The sequence below is a fragment of the Rhineura floridana genome, chromosome 4 (assembly GCF_030035675.1).
Source record: "Rhineura floridana isolate rRhiFlo1 chromosome 4, rRhiFlo1.hap2, whole genome shotgun sequence".
Lineage (NCBI taxonomy): Eukaryota > Metazoa > Chordata > Lepidosauria > Squamata > Rhineuridae > Rhineura > Rhineura floridana.
The window spans coordinates 14,397,739-14,414,888 of NC_084483.1; the positions used below are offsets into that span (position 1 = coordinate 14,397,739).

General features: G+C 42.3%; 1 protein-coding gene across 11 annotated transcripts in view; it reads left to right on the plus strand.

Moving 5' to 3' along the window:
• Positions 1–17,150, plus strand: part of PLCB1 (phospholipase C beta 1) — a 689,597-nt gene that overhangs the window by 530,654 nt on the left and 141,793 nt on the right. For all 11 annotated transcript variants that reach the window (XR_009762119.1, XR_009762120.1, XM_061622530.1 and 8 more), the window contains 3 exons: positions 730–829; positions 4,372–4,476; positions 5,203–5,312. Coding sequence is in view for 9 of the 11 variants with exons in the window: in XM_061622530.1 (XP_061478514.1) it covers positions 730–829; positions 4,372–4,476; positions 5,203–5,312 (315 nt within the window). In the remaining 2 variants the exon portion in view is untranslated. The remainder of the gene's footprint in view (positions 1–729; positions 830–4,371; positions 4,477–5,202; positions 5,313–17,150) is intronic.

Genomic DNA, 17,150 nt, shown 5'->3' on the forward strand with positions numbered 1-17,150 from the left:
ACTTTAACTTGAAAAGCAAGATCTTCTTGCAGCTGCCTAAAACAATGAAATCATCAGAACTACTTATAAATTTTGCCTGCCTGTTCCTCAGAATGGGTCAGCCATTTTTTTCAACCAAGTGTGTCATATGAAAGCCTATACATTAGGCAACACTTCTGTGGTGTCTTTGTCTGGGCTACTGATGGACGCCAGAATCCAGAATCAGTGGATTCCACCACTCAGTTCATCTCCAATTCTACATTGCCTGGAAGCGGTCAACTATAAGGATTAAAAGACTCTATGTAATATCAGTTAAGACTGAAATTCTGGAAATGGAGCAAATTATTGCTGAGATACATATGCCCGGCCAGAAGGACTACTGTGACATCACAACTGCCACCAAGAGACCAAACAAAAGAGAAATATATGGAGATGACAAAGGTGCATAGCTGATAGAAATGTCCCAATCACTAACAGGGTGTTAATTACTGTAAATAGTTTTAAAATATCATATAAACAGCTAATTCTGATATTTAAGAACTGCGTTGAGATCTTCAGATCATGTTATTTCCACTGTTATATGGAATAAGCTGCTTATTCACCAAAGAATTAACTGTTGCAACACTGTGAACATCTTAACATGACTATCACTATTAGCCTGTTGAACAGTGTGTCTCATTATTCCTGGTTTGTGCATAAAATACATCACAAAACACTCACTGCTTTTTATTTTCAAATATATCTCTTTAGGTTGTTTTACCATATCTGGCATGTCTGAGGATAGCAGTCTATGAAGAAGGAGGAAAATTCATTGGTCATCGGATATTGCCGGTATCAGCTATTCGACCAGGTAAGAGGAAGGCTATAGCTCAGTGGCAGAGCATCTGCCTTGCATGCAGAAGGTCCCAGGTTCAACCCCAGCATCTCCAGATAGGGCTGGGAGAGACTCCCTGCCTCAAACCCTGGAGAGCTGCTGCCAGTCAGTGTAGGCAATACTTAGTTAGATAGACCAACAGTCTGACTCAGGATAAGGCAGCTTTCTCTGTTCCTAAGGTAATCTGTTTCCTATTATATTTATTTATTTAGTATTCATTTGGTTTCTAAACAGATATTTATCTGTTATGATTTCAGAAAGAGACATTCAAACAGACAAAAAAATCAAACTACCATTCAAACCAAATAAAAAATAAAACCATATTAATATCCATCTGGGAACAGTTGACATCATCAAATCAGCATACTCTGAAGGCCTGAGTGAATTGGTACGTTTTGAACTGGCACTGAAAGTTAGTGTGGTACAGTGATTAGAGTGTGGTTAGAGTGACTGCAGTCATTGGTGAAGTAGCAACATATTATAATCAGTCTGATTTTACATTAAACTGCAGTTTCAGATTCAACTGCTAATGCACCCAAAATAAAAATAGAACATAATCTCCAATCTGAAACACAAAAGGCTGTCTTCACCATCATATGACACTGACCAATAAAAAGGCTTTGAAATTAATAAAAATAAATTTGACACAGATTTCTAGGATGAATAATGTGGGAAATAAAATTTTCTAGATTAGATTCTCTGTAGAAACATTAGTAACACAGGAAAGAAGCAAAGTAAGAAGAACACCATCAAACATACAAAAATATAATTCTCCATCTTTGGAGATGGTAGGTGTTACCACCACTCACCATATGAGAGGCACGTTATCAAATTCTTCCAAGCCACACAGGAAGTGGATTAGACTGTGAAAGACCAACCCAAATTGTGTTTGCATTTTGACAAATTTGTAGGGCAGTACAATATTTCAGAGAGGAGGTCAGGTCTCCTGCTCCCCTGGTGCATTCACCATAGCTGCCCAATTTCCCTGCTTTTTAAAGTTGGATAGAAATATCTGTGGGCTATAGGTACATTCTTAAACGGCAACGTTTTTTGCCTATTAGTGAATATAACTAAGCTGTTGAGGGCTTTGTAGGTTAACATCAACATTTTGAATGGGCTTGGTGGTGTGTAGACAACCAGTGCAAATCCTATAGAATTGGTGGTATATGATTCCAATTAGATATGTTGCTCAGTTTTCTGGCAGCTGCATTCTGCCCTAGTTCCATCTTATGAATAATCATTAAAGGTAGAGTACAATACAGTAGTCTAATTGGGAGGTGACCAGAGCATGGATTACTGTGGCTAGGCTACTCAATCCAGGAACAGCCGTAGCTGGTGAAGCAGCTATAGCTGGAGGTAGGTACTTTGTGCCACTGAAGCCTCTTAGGTTTCCAGTGAGAAGACTGAATCGAAGAGTACCTCCAAGCTACATGCTAACAAGGGAAGTATTAACTCATTCAGAACAGGCTGTCTATCCAATTATACTAAGAACCTTTGAAGAAGAGTTCTGCCAACTGAACTAAGGCAGCAGGCTCTGTACATACCTTGAATGCCAAACTGTGAGGAATCCAGCAGTTCCGTATTTTCCAAGCTTATTGCATCTTGAGAACCCAGCTTCCATTGTATCAGCTCCCTTCCCCATTACCATGTCTGTTCCTATATCCTCCTATGTATACCATTCTTAGTGGAGAGGCCCACAGACTTCACCAGGCTTCTGGCCAGCAATGAACTTTGAAAGCTTAGGAAAGTCCACCTGAAAAGAGAGGAGGTCTTAACAAGCTCCAGAACTCTTCTCCAGCTCCAGTTAAAATCTGAGTTCGAGGAGAGTTCCTACTTCCCACTCAACTATTCTCAGCGGCCCCATCTGCCCCTACCAGCCCTCCCTGAAAGTCCATGGCCCACCAGAACACACTCCCCCCTTTACTTTCCAGCTGATGGTGAGACCAGCAGCAGGGGCACACAAGGAGTCTATTTGGAGGGGTTTCCTCCTGTCTCCTCCCTGATGATGCACTAATAAAACTAAGCCTGGTTGTTAATATGAGACACAAGGATGTCTACGGAGGGGGAGGGAAAGGGGGGATTCTAAATGTAATGGGGATGCAATGGATTGCCAGTGACCTGTAGTAACAATTCAGAGACCTTGTCCCCCCCCCGAAATATTTTTGTGGACACTCTAGGGGAAATTAGTTTTCTCTATGGTTGCTAAAATTGCTTTGCTTTGCTTCCAAACATGCTACTAACCAGCATGTCTTCGTAAGACGGGGGGGGGGGGAGAGGAAACTCTCTATTTTAAACTCCTCCTACACTCCTACTATTAGTCTTGCTACTGCCCCCAATTTAAAACAGGGAGAGATTTGGGAAGCTTGCTCTCACTGAACTACTTCTAACAGACAAAAATGATGGCAAAATGAAGTCAGGGTTTTGCAGAGAAATTGGAATAACTTGGCTTTCAACAAGAATTCCATGCTGCTCTTCCAGGACACAAAAACACTTTTTCTTCCTTTTTTTAGCACAATGAAAAGCAGGTGTAGCCATGGCGCTAAAAACTGTCTTTAGAATTCACAAAGATAGACCCCCAGAGAAGCTCCAGAATTCATCCCCAAGGAAGTAGGCTATATTCTGAGAGTCCTATATGTGTGCTCCCATTTGCAAAAAAAATTAAGGGTTTTCTTTACAACCACTTTTTAGTGGTGTCCAGAACTGTCTTTAAAAGGAAAAGTCACTTAAGGATGGAAGTTCTGCATTTAACTTAATAAACATTCCCTGCCTTCCACAGTTTGAACATCTATTATAATAAAGCATGCCAGGAGATGCTAAGAAGTAGCATCCCTTGCTCAGGGACCTTGGTTTATTTCTTATCTGTAGTTTCACAATGAATCTCTGAATCCTGTTTGACAGCATGGTGTTGCTGATGATACATATGCACCATAAAATATTTGGAAACCTGAGGTTTCATTTAAAAAAAGGTGGAAAGCAACATTCTAGACCTAACTGTGGAGATGAAGGCAGGGGGGCCAGCTCCAGCAAGGTGGCTGCTGCCTCCTCCCCCCCCCAATGGGTGGGTCACGCTCATCATTTCCTCCTCCAGCTGTGGGCTTCTCTGGAAGCAATGGCTTGGCCTGGGAAGCTCTCCATTATTCATAATGCCCTGAAACACCCAATACAATAGGAGCCCCAAGGTATTATAGGAAATTTTACACGGTGTGTAGCTTCTAAGACCAGCTGCCAAATAGCCATTGGTCCTTGAAGACTCCAGCATCCGCTTGGCTTCAGCTCTGGAAGGCAGAGTTTTCTCAAGGCTCTGAGTCCAGAGGGATGTGGCAGTTGACTGGCCTCCTGTGATCAAAGGAGTGACTTCTTCATTCTTTATAACATATTGCAACACACTCATGGAGCTGAATTCAGGTCTTCTGCTCAAATTAAACATTTGCAAAAATCCCATGGATCATTTTTGTACCTATTTCATTACAGTGGTCTTTTACAAAAATAATGTGAATCTTGTCCTGCTTTCTTTTCAGGCTATCACTATATTTGCCTGAGGAACGAAAGAAATCAGCCATTGATGCTGCCAGCCTTATTTGTATACATAGAGGTTAAAGATTATGTACCTGATACTTATGCAGGTAACTATAAAATCTGTAAACATGAACTTCAACTTTAACATTTTTGTGTGTTCTGAAATTGTATAAAGCTCATACAGTGACCAGTAGAACAAACTGTAGTAACAAACTTCAACAGCCATCAAGACTCTGTAGAAGGAATGTGTGTTGTAAGATGTTGCTGTCAGTCATCCAGAAAGATGTACAGTTACTGCTACAATTGTCAAGGATTCCACACAGTGTTCTTTAATTCCATAATGCAACTATTTCATTTTAGACCCCTGATATAGTTATTTTAAGAATGGTGATGGTTGATGATTAGACTGGACAGATCTAAGTCCAAATCCCAGAACAAACAGGGAATCTGGAGGAGATCCTTTCAAGTTGTGCCTTAATTCCCTGTCTTTAAAAATTGCAATATAATAGTAATAATATTCACAATCAGTGCTATGGACATCTTTTACTCTGCAGTGTGTCACTTGTGAATTAAGGCTGAAAGCAGTGAGAGATACCTCAGAGTAAACCTGTATAGGATTGCCCTGTCAACGTGGAGTAGATAATAAAGTACAGTCAGGAGTCCCGTCCCCCTTTTCAGATAGAGCTTGGACAATTCTAGGCAATGTAAATTTCTCATTAGAAATGCAAAGCTACCGTTGGGATGTGAAACGATTGTTCAGTGTCTGTAAAACATATATACTGCCCTTTGAAACCCAATCAAAGTTTGATCCTAAGTTTCTGCCTCATTTCCAGATGTTATTGAAGCATTGTCCAATCCGATCAGATATGTGAATTTAATGGAGCAGAGAGCAAAACAGCTGGCAGCATTGACTCTGGAGGATGAAGAAGAAATAAAGAAAGAGGTGAGAATTTGGCCCTCAGAAAATGTAGCTACGGGAGTGGTTTGATGTACTGCAAAATAGCACAGTGCCCACAGGAAATGGGAAAAAGAGTACGCTAACAATAGATCTGAACTAGTCAGCTTTTCACACACACATCCCATTATGCAGTGCATTAAGAGTAGCCCCATTGTAGGGAAGGTGAGGTGAACAAAAGCCCTGCTTTACTCATGTGGCTACTCTATTCTGGACGGCATATTTTAAAGAGACAAGTAGAATTGATGGCACTGGGTGGGGGGACGGGGGACAGTTCTACTCATCTCTTTCAAATGTAGGTGTGTGTTTAGAATCTGGGGGATGACCACGATTTGGACAACTGGTAAGGCCTGAGGCATTAAAACCCTGCAAGGTCTAGCTGGGAGCACAAACATACGCATTTTAGTCATAGGTAAGTCCCATTGTCTTCAGTGGTACTTGCTCTCATGTAAATATGTATAGGGCAAGGGAACCCAAACTGTGGTCTGAGTTTCATTCAGGCGGTCCGCAACTTGTCCACGTTAAATATTCATATTGTTCTTTAACTGTATTTTACTGTTTCTTTTATTTCTTGTATTCTATTGTATCAAAGTTTGAATTGTATGGAATGCAAAATTGTTGTGCAATTAAATATATTATAATAAATAAAAGGAATAAAAATACAATTAAAATCATATCTAGCACAGGGTATTACAATTTTTACAACAGGCTGAAAAATCACTAAGTGGTCCACCAAGACTATCAGCAATTTTCAAGTGGGCCATGGGGGGGGAGTTTGGGAATCACTGGTATAGTGAGGATACTCTTTTGTGATGATGCTCACCAGTACAGAGTACCCGCACCTCTTGTTTGGGCTGCCCATGGCAATCATGTATTTTGGAGTGACCCTTCTTCTGGGCTAGGCCCTGTGCTTCAGTGTAAAAATAACATTGTTTTTAGTTTTGAAAAACTATTCAAAAACAAATTAAGACAAAACCAAAAAACTATAATCATGTTTAATATTGTTTTTTTTTTACAATAATTTTTATTCAAATTTTCATAAAACATACAAAACAAAATCATAAAACATTCAAAGACAAAAAACAAAACAAAAGAAAAATAATTAAACAAAAAAAATAAAATATTGACTTCCCATTTGTCACAGATCAAATCAGTTATAGGTCTACAATATATAACAATCCTGTCTCTTAAATCATATTATAAAATCACTTTCCTCCAGTAGTTATCTTAATTAATCATCAAATCTCATAAACATTACTTTATTCTTTCCACAAAAAGTCAAAGAGAGGTTTCAATTCTTTAAGAAATATATCTATCAATTTTTCTCCAAATAAACATGTCGATTAATCCATCTCGTTAATAATTATAATAATCTTATTGTCATAACCATAGTCCAAATAAACATTTCGATTAATCCATCTCATCAAAATCTGTTAGGTTCAATAATTTCAATAGCCATTATTCCATTATCCCTATTAGTTCCATCTTCCATCTCCAATAGTCCTGTTAAGTCCAGTAATTTCAGTGTCCAATCTTCCATTATCAGTATTCCATAATAATCTTGCTGTCGTAGCCATAGTCATATAATAAGAGTCTGATGGGAATTTCCTCTATCCCAAATATTTTCTTGCCATCCATTCTGAATAAGTTGCTGAAATACTGTTGTAAAGTCATATCTGTGTTCTTCTTTTTTACAAAATGCACTGGCTCATCTCTTGAGAGTTTTTCCATTGTCACATGGCTGCAGTTAATTCCATAGATTTTCTCTATATCAAATTCCATCACGTCATTCCAGTCCAAAAGATTATCCAAGCCATTGATAACTTTATCTCTAATATCTTCATTAATTTCTTCAGAGATAACGTTAAATTCCAAACAGTAGATTTTATTTCTAAAATCCATAAACTCCAGATCTTTTTCCAATTCCACATTTGTTCCAATCTCCAGGGCTTGTATCTTCCCTTTATTTTTTCTTTTCTCATCTCTGATCTCATTGTCCTCTCTCACAGGATCCCCTATTTCTTTAAGCTCCTGCGTCATTTTGCTCAGTTCAGTTTTCAGCTCCTTACTACCCTGTCGCAGGGTTTGTTTCGTTATCTCAATCTCATCCATTATTTTCTGAAACATAGTTACTTCCAGATTCTCAGCCACTTTCTTGATTGCCATTTTTAAAACCACGAAAACAAAGCAAAACAAAAATAAAGAAGAACCACTTCTTATTTCAGCAACAATTGGGTTAATATTCCAGGCTTGATGACATCACAGTATAAACAGAGCAGCCTGCCTTATCTCTCTATGTTCAAGAATGCAAAACAAATTTAGTTCCCAGCATCAAAACAGTTAGTGGCGTCGTGAAGAAGCAGATTCGTCAAAATAAAATAGACCAAAAAGAGAATAGTCCCAGACAATATAATATTCCTCGGAATAGAAATCAGGAATAGAAATCCCTCTTCTGTTTATATCTTTAGAATGCACTTCCAGGACAGCTTTTTGCAATAGAAATAGAGATAAGCTGTTAATTTCGTGAATAACAGAGAAGAGTTATAGCTCACCCAGAAGTTGTCCAAAGCCGATCAATCTGACAAATCTCCTTTTGCTGCAACAATTTAGACCAAGTAAAAAAAATAATAGAAAGAAGGGTGCTTGCCTGTTAGTCCGTTCTCTCTTTAAAGAAAAGATAAACGTATCGCTTAAACAGATAGAGCTTGTTCGAAAGTCCGTCCGGCATTGTTGGCTGGACCTTATCTCATAAATTAATGAAATCCAGTCCTCCCAACAAAAACAGGCTTTTGAGGTTGATCTCTACGTTTCTCCCTGCCCGGGAGAAATTTCATCAGTCAAAAAAAAATGTTCTGACTGATTTATATCTGAATAAGCTTCTTTTGAGGCGGGAGCCCGTCCCAAAAGCAGGCACAAGCAAAGTCACCCTTCCCGGAAGTCATCATGTTTAATATTGTAATGGTTGATCAAGCCATGTGAGATCCTTCAGCCATAAGCAACAAAAGCTATTGGCGGGGAGAGAAAAAGATGCTAACCTATTTGTGTGTGCTCACATTTGATCACTAGCTGCATGTTCCATCACTTGTCATCAAAAACCATATATGTGTGTATAATGATGGCTATAGATAGGAATATTAATTAGCCATATGAGAGCTACAATTTCAGCAATCACTTTCCAGGTTACAGATGTAAACCAGTACAAAATGTAGCTATACAGATATTTTGAATGAGAATCCCTATTCAACATACAGTGGTTTGCTCTTATTAGAAAAGATTCATACCAAAGGTATATTCACATATTCTAAGGTTCTAGGTTCTCCAACTCACAGTATTGGTTTTCCCAGACAGGCACACACAATAGATGCTACTTCTGAAGCTGGGTTGCCTTTCTTCAGAGGGTTACATTGCACAGCTATAGAGCCTGGCTGAAAAGTTGGCAACCCTGTCCTAGTTTATAATGATGATGATGATGATTTATTAAATGATGATTTCTTAAATTGATATCCCACACCTACTCCAAGGAGCCCAGTGCAGCAAACATGCCATTACTAACACAATACAATAGATGTGCCTGACCTTCTGCATCTCTTGCTTTGCTTAACTTGTACCTCCTGGTTTTGTTTCCCATTCTTTCCCAAAGAGAGTAGCATCTTTTATTTTATTTTATTTTTTTGCAGGAAATTTGGCATATCCAAATGTTTTCCTCTTCTTGCAGAAAGTCAGCAGTGAAACAGCATACACTTATTTTTGGCACCAGTTTATATCCTGGTTCAGATTACATGAGTCAGCATTCATATTACACACGAGTTTGCACATTACTGCATGAGTTTGCAGGGAGCAATCAGCTCAGAGAACAATAGCAAGAAAGTCATATATATCCTGCGCTGACCAAGCCATCTTGAAATGAAAACACACAGTCAAAAGCTGAGAAAAGCATCTTTTCTAATAGTCCTAATTGAGCCTATCAGTAGCATATTGGTTTCTCAGAAAATGTGTCAGTTTCTCATCCAGCAGTTTCACCAACTTATAACCGGGACAACAGCGTTTCTGGAAGCCACTGGGCAGGGGTGGGGAACCTATGGCCCTCCAGATGTTATTAGACTGCAAGTCCCGTAATCCCTGCCCATTGGCCTTGCTCGCATGGGGATGATGAGAGACAATGGAGGCTGGTCCATTAGGGTGAATGGGGCACTGTCCCACCAATCTCTGTCTGCCCTCAGCCACCCCTCACCTGCATGCCCTCTTAAGTCAAGAGGGCAGCCTTGGCTGTCAGCTTCCTTCTCCTCAGTCTCAGTGTTGCCCTCAGGAGGGAGGAGGATGGGGACAAAACTAGAAATGAGGCTTTGTGTGTCGTTGGCTCTGGCTGTGTCTACTGTTTATTTTATTTATTTATTTATTTATTTCATTCCATTTCTATACCGCCCTTAGCCAATGGCTCTCTGGGCGGTTCACAGCGGTTTACTCTGAGGTATCTCTCACTGATTTCAGCCTAAATTCACGAGTCACACTCTGCAGAGTAAAAGACCTTCCTGCCTTCTGCCCTACCAGTCTCAATGGACACTAGGCACCACTGGTGGAAGATGTAGTCTAACAACATCTGGAGAGTACCTCATGGGCTTGCCTGAGAGAATCTCTCTGTGACAATAACCTAAAATAGCCTTTGATTATAATAGACAGTAGATCTTATTGGATCTTGTAGACCTTTCAGCAAGCAAGACTTGAAACATCAAAGTCACACTGGTCAAGAGCTCATAGACCTTAATAACAAATATTATTTGCATCTGTGGCAAAGGGATATACATCTAGATCTACACTGCGGAGTCTTTCCCATCTGATTAGTAAATATTATACTATTGATAAGGAAAACAACCCAGACTCATCCAAAAATCTCTAATCACTGAATAATGCATGTTTTCTTAACTGATTTATGCTAGTTTTGTTGCCTAATTTTTGTCACCTTTTCATTTCACATCTGTTTTCTGCAAATGTCCCAAATAAACATGCCAAAAAGACAATGGAATGGAAGAAAAAGACTTATTGGATAGCTGACTGTTTGCTTCAGCTTGATCGCTTTGAACTTGGCTCAAGCAAGTTTGAGCTATGGTGATATGTTTGTAGTTGTCTGAAAGCCTGATCTACACTAAGGGTTTGGGTCCAAAAAAATATTCCTTCTGAGTTTATGCAAGACCCTGTTTCAGTGTCTTGTGTGCACTAGAATGCACAATAAATCTGTTGCATGACCCAAGATGCAGTTGTATTTCAGTGCCAGGTGAGGGATCCCTCTGCAAACAATTGTTCTGGCTTTGAAACAGCTGCATCTCAGCAGCAGATGAGAAATATCTGTATAAGCAGCTTCTTCTTCCCCACCCCCCACCCACCCCCAAGAAGAAGCTGTATTTTAGTTCCAGGCAAAATGATCCTTGTAATGAATAGCCGCAGAGATAGATGCATCTCTCCATCCAGTAAGTGATTCATTATTACTTCGTTTATACCCAAGGTAGCTTATATAAAAAATATAGGTGCATGCTTGCTCTGAGGTACCATATCCTCTCCCCCCGGCCTCTCCAATCCTACTTCCTATTAAGCCATTATAGCTGTTCTCATCATCTTTCATCCATCTCACTTCCCTGAATGTTAGCAACTGGGTGGTCTATTGGGAGGCTGTGTATTCCTTAGTTCCTTCCCACTGTTCTTTTCATTGTCCAAAGGCAGAGAGAGAGGAGCCAAATGCAACAGCCAACTGCTGAGTGATGACATACTAGCTGTTGCATTGCCTAGCAGTGCACTCCTTACACCCTTCCCATCCCAGAACTGTAGGTCTTTTCACTGCCCAAGGGCAGAAAGGGAAGGGCCAAGTGCACCAGCCTTGTTTGGCTGAGCTGCTGCATGATGGCAGTTCAGTGTTCCATCGCCTGGCTGCATGCTTCTTACTCCTCTCTCCTTAGGGGTGCAGGTCTTTTCATAGTTCAAGGGCAGAAAGGAAAGAGCTGGGTGCAAGAGCAATTTAGAGGTAGTTGCATCTAGTTACACAGTCTGCGTCTGTGTTGGAATTGCTTTTTAATATGTTTTTAAACCTTTTTCTTAAAAAAATACATTTTAAACCTTTTAAAAAAATATTTAAAGCTTTTTTAAAAAACGTTTTTTAAAGTTGTTTTGTTTTAATATATTTTAAAGTCTGTTTTTATGATGTTTTAAAGTGTTTTTAGTGTTTTTGTTTGCTGCCCTGGGCTCCTGTTGGGAGGAAGGGCGGGATATAAATCAAATAATAAATAAATATAAATAAATCCGATCTCAGTTTCTTATCAGGAATGTCTATGGTAGACTTCCTCAACCTGGTGCCTTTGAGATGTTGTTGGACTCCAACTCCCATCATTCCCAGCCAGCATGGTCAGGGATAATAGGAGCTGTGGTCCAACATCTGGGGGCACCCTCTTAAGGAAGGCTGTTCATGGAAACTTCTCCCTTGCCTTAGAAATTGGCCCTTGCCAGATGAGGGATGCTTGATTGATAGATAGCATTTCTTCAGAAGAATGGAAGAAGCCGCTCTCACTCCATTTCTTCACTGTTACCACAGCAATAGCAATCTTATTTTCCCTAGGTAGCATGCGATCACGTGGGTTATAGCGCTATCTAGCGTCTGGAGGCAAGAATGTACTGAAGTCAAGACCTGGGGCATCCATGCCCCTCCCACTCCATTTCATTCTTGCCCTCATCTGAGGCAGTTATATCCACGTGTAGTGTGTTTGGGGCTGGAGGCTGTTGTTAGTTTTTTCCCAGCTTTTTCCCCCTCCCTCCTCTTTCACCTTCATCCATTTTGGGGTAGTTTGGGTTGGTTTGGGGTAGTTGGTTTTGGTTGTTTCCCCCCACCTCCTCATCTCTACCCTGCCTCACCCTCTTTCTTGGGGGGGGGACAGCAGCCCATCCGGACCATGAGCATGGCTCACTTGGAGCTCGCGGCGGCGGCTACCCCTCCCTCACTTTCAGGCTCGGGTTGGAGGGCCTGTTACTGTGCCCGCCAACATAATCAGCTAGTCTGAAACTCACGGTGGCGACTTCTATTCTCACCCTGCTTGGCCTCGCGGCGGCGGCTTCCTCCCCCCACACCTTGTGCTTCTGGGTCAGTTGTGCCCACTACTGCTGCCCACCTGGAGTGCACGGCAGTTCTGATCAGCAGCACTTGCAACTGCAGCCCGCTTGGAGCTCGCAGCAGTGGCCTCTTTTCCTCTTGCCCCAGGCGGTGGCTTTTTTCCTTCCCCTCCTTTTTGGAGCTTGTGGCTGCGGCTTCAGTTAAAGGGGGAGGTGGTAGCGCGTGTCAACGCAGCCCACCTAGAGTGTGTGGCAGTGGCTCTTTGCTCCTGTCAGTGACTGTGGGGGTGGTTGCTTTATTACTGCCCCCCCAGGCGACTGCCTCTGCTACCATGAAAGTCGCCATTGCGCTCCCTTGAGGGGCCTGGTAGTGTCAGACTCAGTGGCCGCCATTTTGTTTTTTACTTTTCCCACCTTTTAATCAACCGCATTTGTTTGCCTTACTGTTTTCCCACCTTTTTTTCTAAGGCATTTGTCCTTTAGAGCTTTTTAGTTCCCCCCTCCACATGTCGCAACTTTCAGCATTGTGTGGTCAACGTATCTGTATTTATACAGGGAGATATATAGGGTATATTTGTACCAACATTATTTTTATTTAAAAAAAAAAAGAGTTCCAGGAGGTGGAGAGGCTACCAGATATATAAATGCACAGGAGCAGTACCGTACCCCTCCCACTGTGTGCGTGTACCTGAGTTTTGACTTCATTGTACCTTGTCGCTAGCAGTGCACTTGGGGCTGTACCTCTCCCCTCGTCCGTGGGCGTGTACCAGTGCCCCTGTTCACACCACACCCCTCTTCTAGTGTGTGTGTTGACCACACCCCACACTCTTGTGCATGTATATTATGGCGGATCAGCTGCCATACACAGCCCAAGCGCTAGGGGCAAAACAGCAGTGCAAGGCCCTGTCGCACCACAAGTTTTCAAAGCACAAGCAATCCAGACTCCACTCCAAGGCTGTAGCTAAAACCAAACACTTGTCCAGCCAGAGGGCTGCCAGGCGAGCATGATATGTGTCAGTTCCAGCCTAAGAGGAAGCTGGCCAAGAGAAGTTGGCAGCCCTCTTTCATTCACCCACTGGGTCATCAGAGGAGGAGTTTGAAGGGTTTCCTAACCAATCAATTTTGGACTGTCCATCTCAATCTATGTCAATGGCTAGAGCCCACATGTCTCATTAGTCTGATGAGTCTCTTGCGCCTCTGCCTCAACAATTGTAGCCGCCTCTGCCTCAACAAGTACAGCCAGTGCCCTTGGACCCTCAGATGGCCACTCTTTTCCCTCTGCTGGGGTTGCAGTTGACTCCGGAATTTGTCTCCCAGTTGAAGGATGCCCTGTTGGATTCCGTCTCTCAAGCAGTCACTGGCTCAGCCTGTCTCAGGCTCTCGGGGATCGCACTATGCGCACCTTCGTACCAGCGCTATTGGGCAGCACTGTTGTAATGATGACACTCCACCACCTTCACCAAATTCCTTCAGTATCACCAGAGGCAGATTTGGAGGTGAGGTGACAGGGTTAGGGGATCCTTAGTGCTCTCTTCAGGCCAAGGGAGATGAGTGGAGCAGTGATTCAGAAGTGGAGGAGGACTCATCCTATCATCTTTTCGATTCTGCCGACTACTTTCCACTCTTTCGTAAAGTCCTGGACACGTTAGGTCTTCAATCTTCGCAAACCGAACCTACCACTCCTCCCGTGAAGGGGACCAGGGTCTTGAGATCTCCCAGATCAGCAGATCACTTCCTTCCATTGCCAGATCCCATCAACAAGATGGCCAAGGAGGAATGAGCTCGCCCGTTGCAAGCACACCATTTTTCAGCATCGGCCAACAGACACTACGCCTTGGCTCCAGAGTTCATGAATCGCTTGAACTTTCCAGGGATAGATGATCCGATTTCTAGTTTGGTATCCAGGTCTCTCCTCCCAAAAGAAGGGAACTCCCAGCTCAAGGATCCTTCCAAATGAAGGCTAGACTTTGCTCTACGTAAAAATCATGAGGCTACCGCTTATACTATTTGGGCCTCTGCTGCAGCCTCCATTTTCTCAAGAGCCTCTATGATGTGGCTGGACAGACTCTTAGATGAACCTAATCCGGATCCGGTCAAACTCAGAAGGGTCCTGGTGAAACTACACAAGACTGCAGCGTTTGTGGCTGACACCACCTTGGACGCAACTCAGCTAGGAACATGGGCACTAGCCACAGAAGTAGTGGCTTGGCAAACACTCTGGCTTTGGCACTGGGACGCTGATACTATGGCCAGGGTCAACTTGTCTACAGCCCCATACTTGGGGACATTGCTGTTCGGCGAAGAGGCCCTCAAAGCAGTTTTTGTGGACCCTAAAGACAAGCAAAAGCTAGTATTGGCCACAACCAAGAAGAACAATTGCAGGCCATTCAGAAGGTTTGCCCCATACTGCCCTTTCCAGCCTTTTTGAGGAGTGCTGCCTGGGGGGCAAGGCCGTGATTCTTGATTTACCGCCTTTCGTTCTCCCAGGGGAACCTGGCTCAAAGAGTGATTCCAGGGCAAAGCTCAGCACCAGGGATGACAGGAACCTTCCTCTTCATCATATGGAAGAGGATCTCATCAGCACAGGCAATACTGACGTCATCCCTGTCGGAGGCAGATTGCTCCATTATGCAAAACACTAGCGGAGTTTAACAGGGGTCTCTTGGGTCCAAGATCTTTTTTCTCAAGATTACAAAATAGAGTTTGGGTTAATCCCCCCGGACACATCCTTTCCTCTCCCATTCCCCGCTCTTGAGAAAGATGGAAGATCATTTAGGAAGCAATAGGACATCTACTCGACATAGCTGCAATAGAACCAGTACTGCCAGCAGAGCGCTTGGGGGGGGGTGTACTCCATTTTGTTTGCAGTTCCCAAGAGAGATCTGTCATGGAGGGCCATCTTAGACCTCAAGTTTGTCAACTGCTTTGTGAAGTATCGACAGTTCAAAATGGAGTCTCTCACGTCTATTATAGAATCTCTGTAGGAGGGGGACTTTCTGGCCTTCATCAACCTACCTCCACATCCCAATCTGTCCCAACCACAGACAGTTCCTAAGGTTTACCTTTGGCCAGCATCACTTTTATTACTGGGCAATGCTGTTGGGACTCTCATTGGCCCTGAGAGTATTCACCAAAGTAATGGTCACCCTGGTGGCTCACCTCTGCCTCCAGGTGGTCCATATTTATCCCTGCCTGGGCAATCTGCTGCTCCAGGCGGACTCCAGGGACCAGGCCCACACTCAGGTTCACTGCACTCTCGAGGTTCTGAGGACCCACAGTTGGCTGGTCAACATCGACAAGAGCCAACTAGATCCAACTCAATTTCTGCAGCATCTGGGAGCAATACTGGACACGGCACAGGCCATGGTCTTCCTCTCACCAGAGCGCATTGCAACCATCAGAGATATGGTACTACCTGATGCGTTGCTCGAGGGCAGATGTGATGTTTCTAGCAAAGGCTCTGGGGATGTTATTATCCACCATTCACAGTGGGTCGGCATCATACTTGGCCCTCCAGTGGGCCTTATTGCCATTTCAGTGGGACATTGCCAACTCCAACCATCAGGATATCCTCCTGGATCCCTCACTGCATTCTTCCTTCCAATGGTGTGTGACAATTCAAAATCTCAGCAACGGAACTCCATTCCGAGAACCAGACGAGACTATAATAACCACGGATGCCAGCCTGACTGGCTGGGCCCCCCACAACAATTCCCGCTTTGTCCAAGGTGTCTGGTCCAGGTCAGAGGAGAGCCAGAGCATCAACTGGCTGGAACTAAGAGCTGTCCATCTGGCTCTTTAACACTTTCAACCAATGTTCCTTTTGGAACATGTATTGATCCAGACAGACAACACCTGCGTAAAATCACATTTGAACAGGCAAGGGGGAGCCAGGTCACAAACTCTCCAGGTGGAAGCGACCCAGATCTTTAACTGGGCCGAAAGTTATCTGATGTTGTTGAGGGCAGAACACCGCAGCGGAGTTTTGTTTTTTTGTTTTTTGTTTTTTTTTAATAATTTTTATTCAAAGTTTCAGAAAACAAAACAAAACAAAGTCAAAAACAAAAACATAATAGTACAATAAAAATCTTGACTTCCGATTTGTCGCAGATCAGCTATAAGTATATAATATATATCAAACCTGTCCCTTAATACATACAAGATCACTTTTCTCCATAGGCTATCTTAATTAATCATCAAATCCGATTATCATCATTTCATTTTGATCTTTCAGCAAAAAGTCTAAGAGAGGCTTCCATTCCTTAAGAAATGTATCTATAGAGTTTTCTCTAAGTAAGCATGTCAATTTATCCATCTCTTCTAAGTCCATTAATTTCAATAACCATTCTTCCGTTGTTGGTGTTGATTCCATTTTCCACTTTTGTGCATATAATAATCTTGCTGCCGTAATCATATATAATATTATTCTTCCATATTTCTTTTCGATTTGTTTATCCATAAAACCCAATTAAAAAAAATTCTGGCTTTAACTGAATATTTATCTTTAGAATTTTTTGCATCATCCTACCTATCTGTGCCCAAAATGATTTCGCCTGTTTACACAACCACCACATAGATCCTTCTCGGTGTTTACATTTCCAACAAACATTAGGAACATTGCTATACATTTTTGACAACTTTTCTGGAGTCATGTACCAACGATACATCATTTTATAAAAAAATTCTTTAAGATTGTAACATAGTGTAAATTTCAATCCTTTTTTCCACATATTTTCCCAT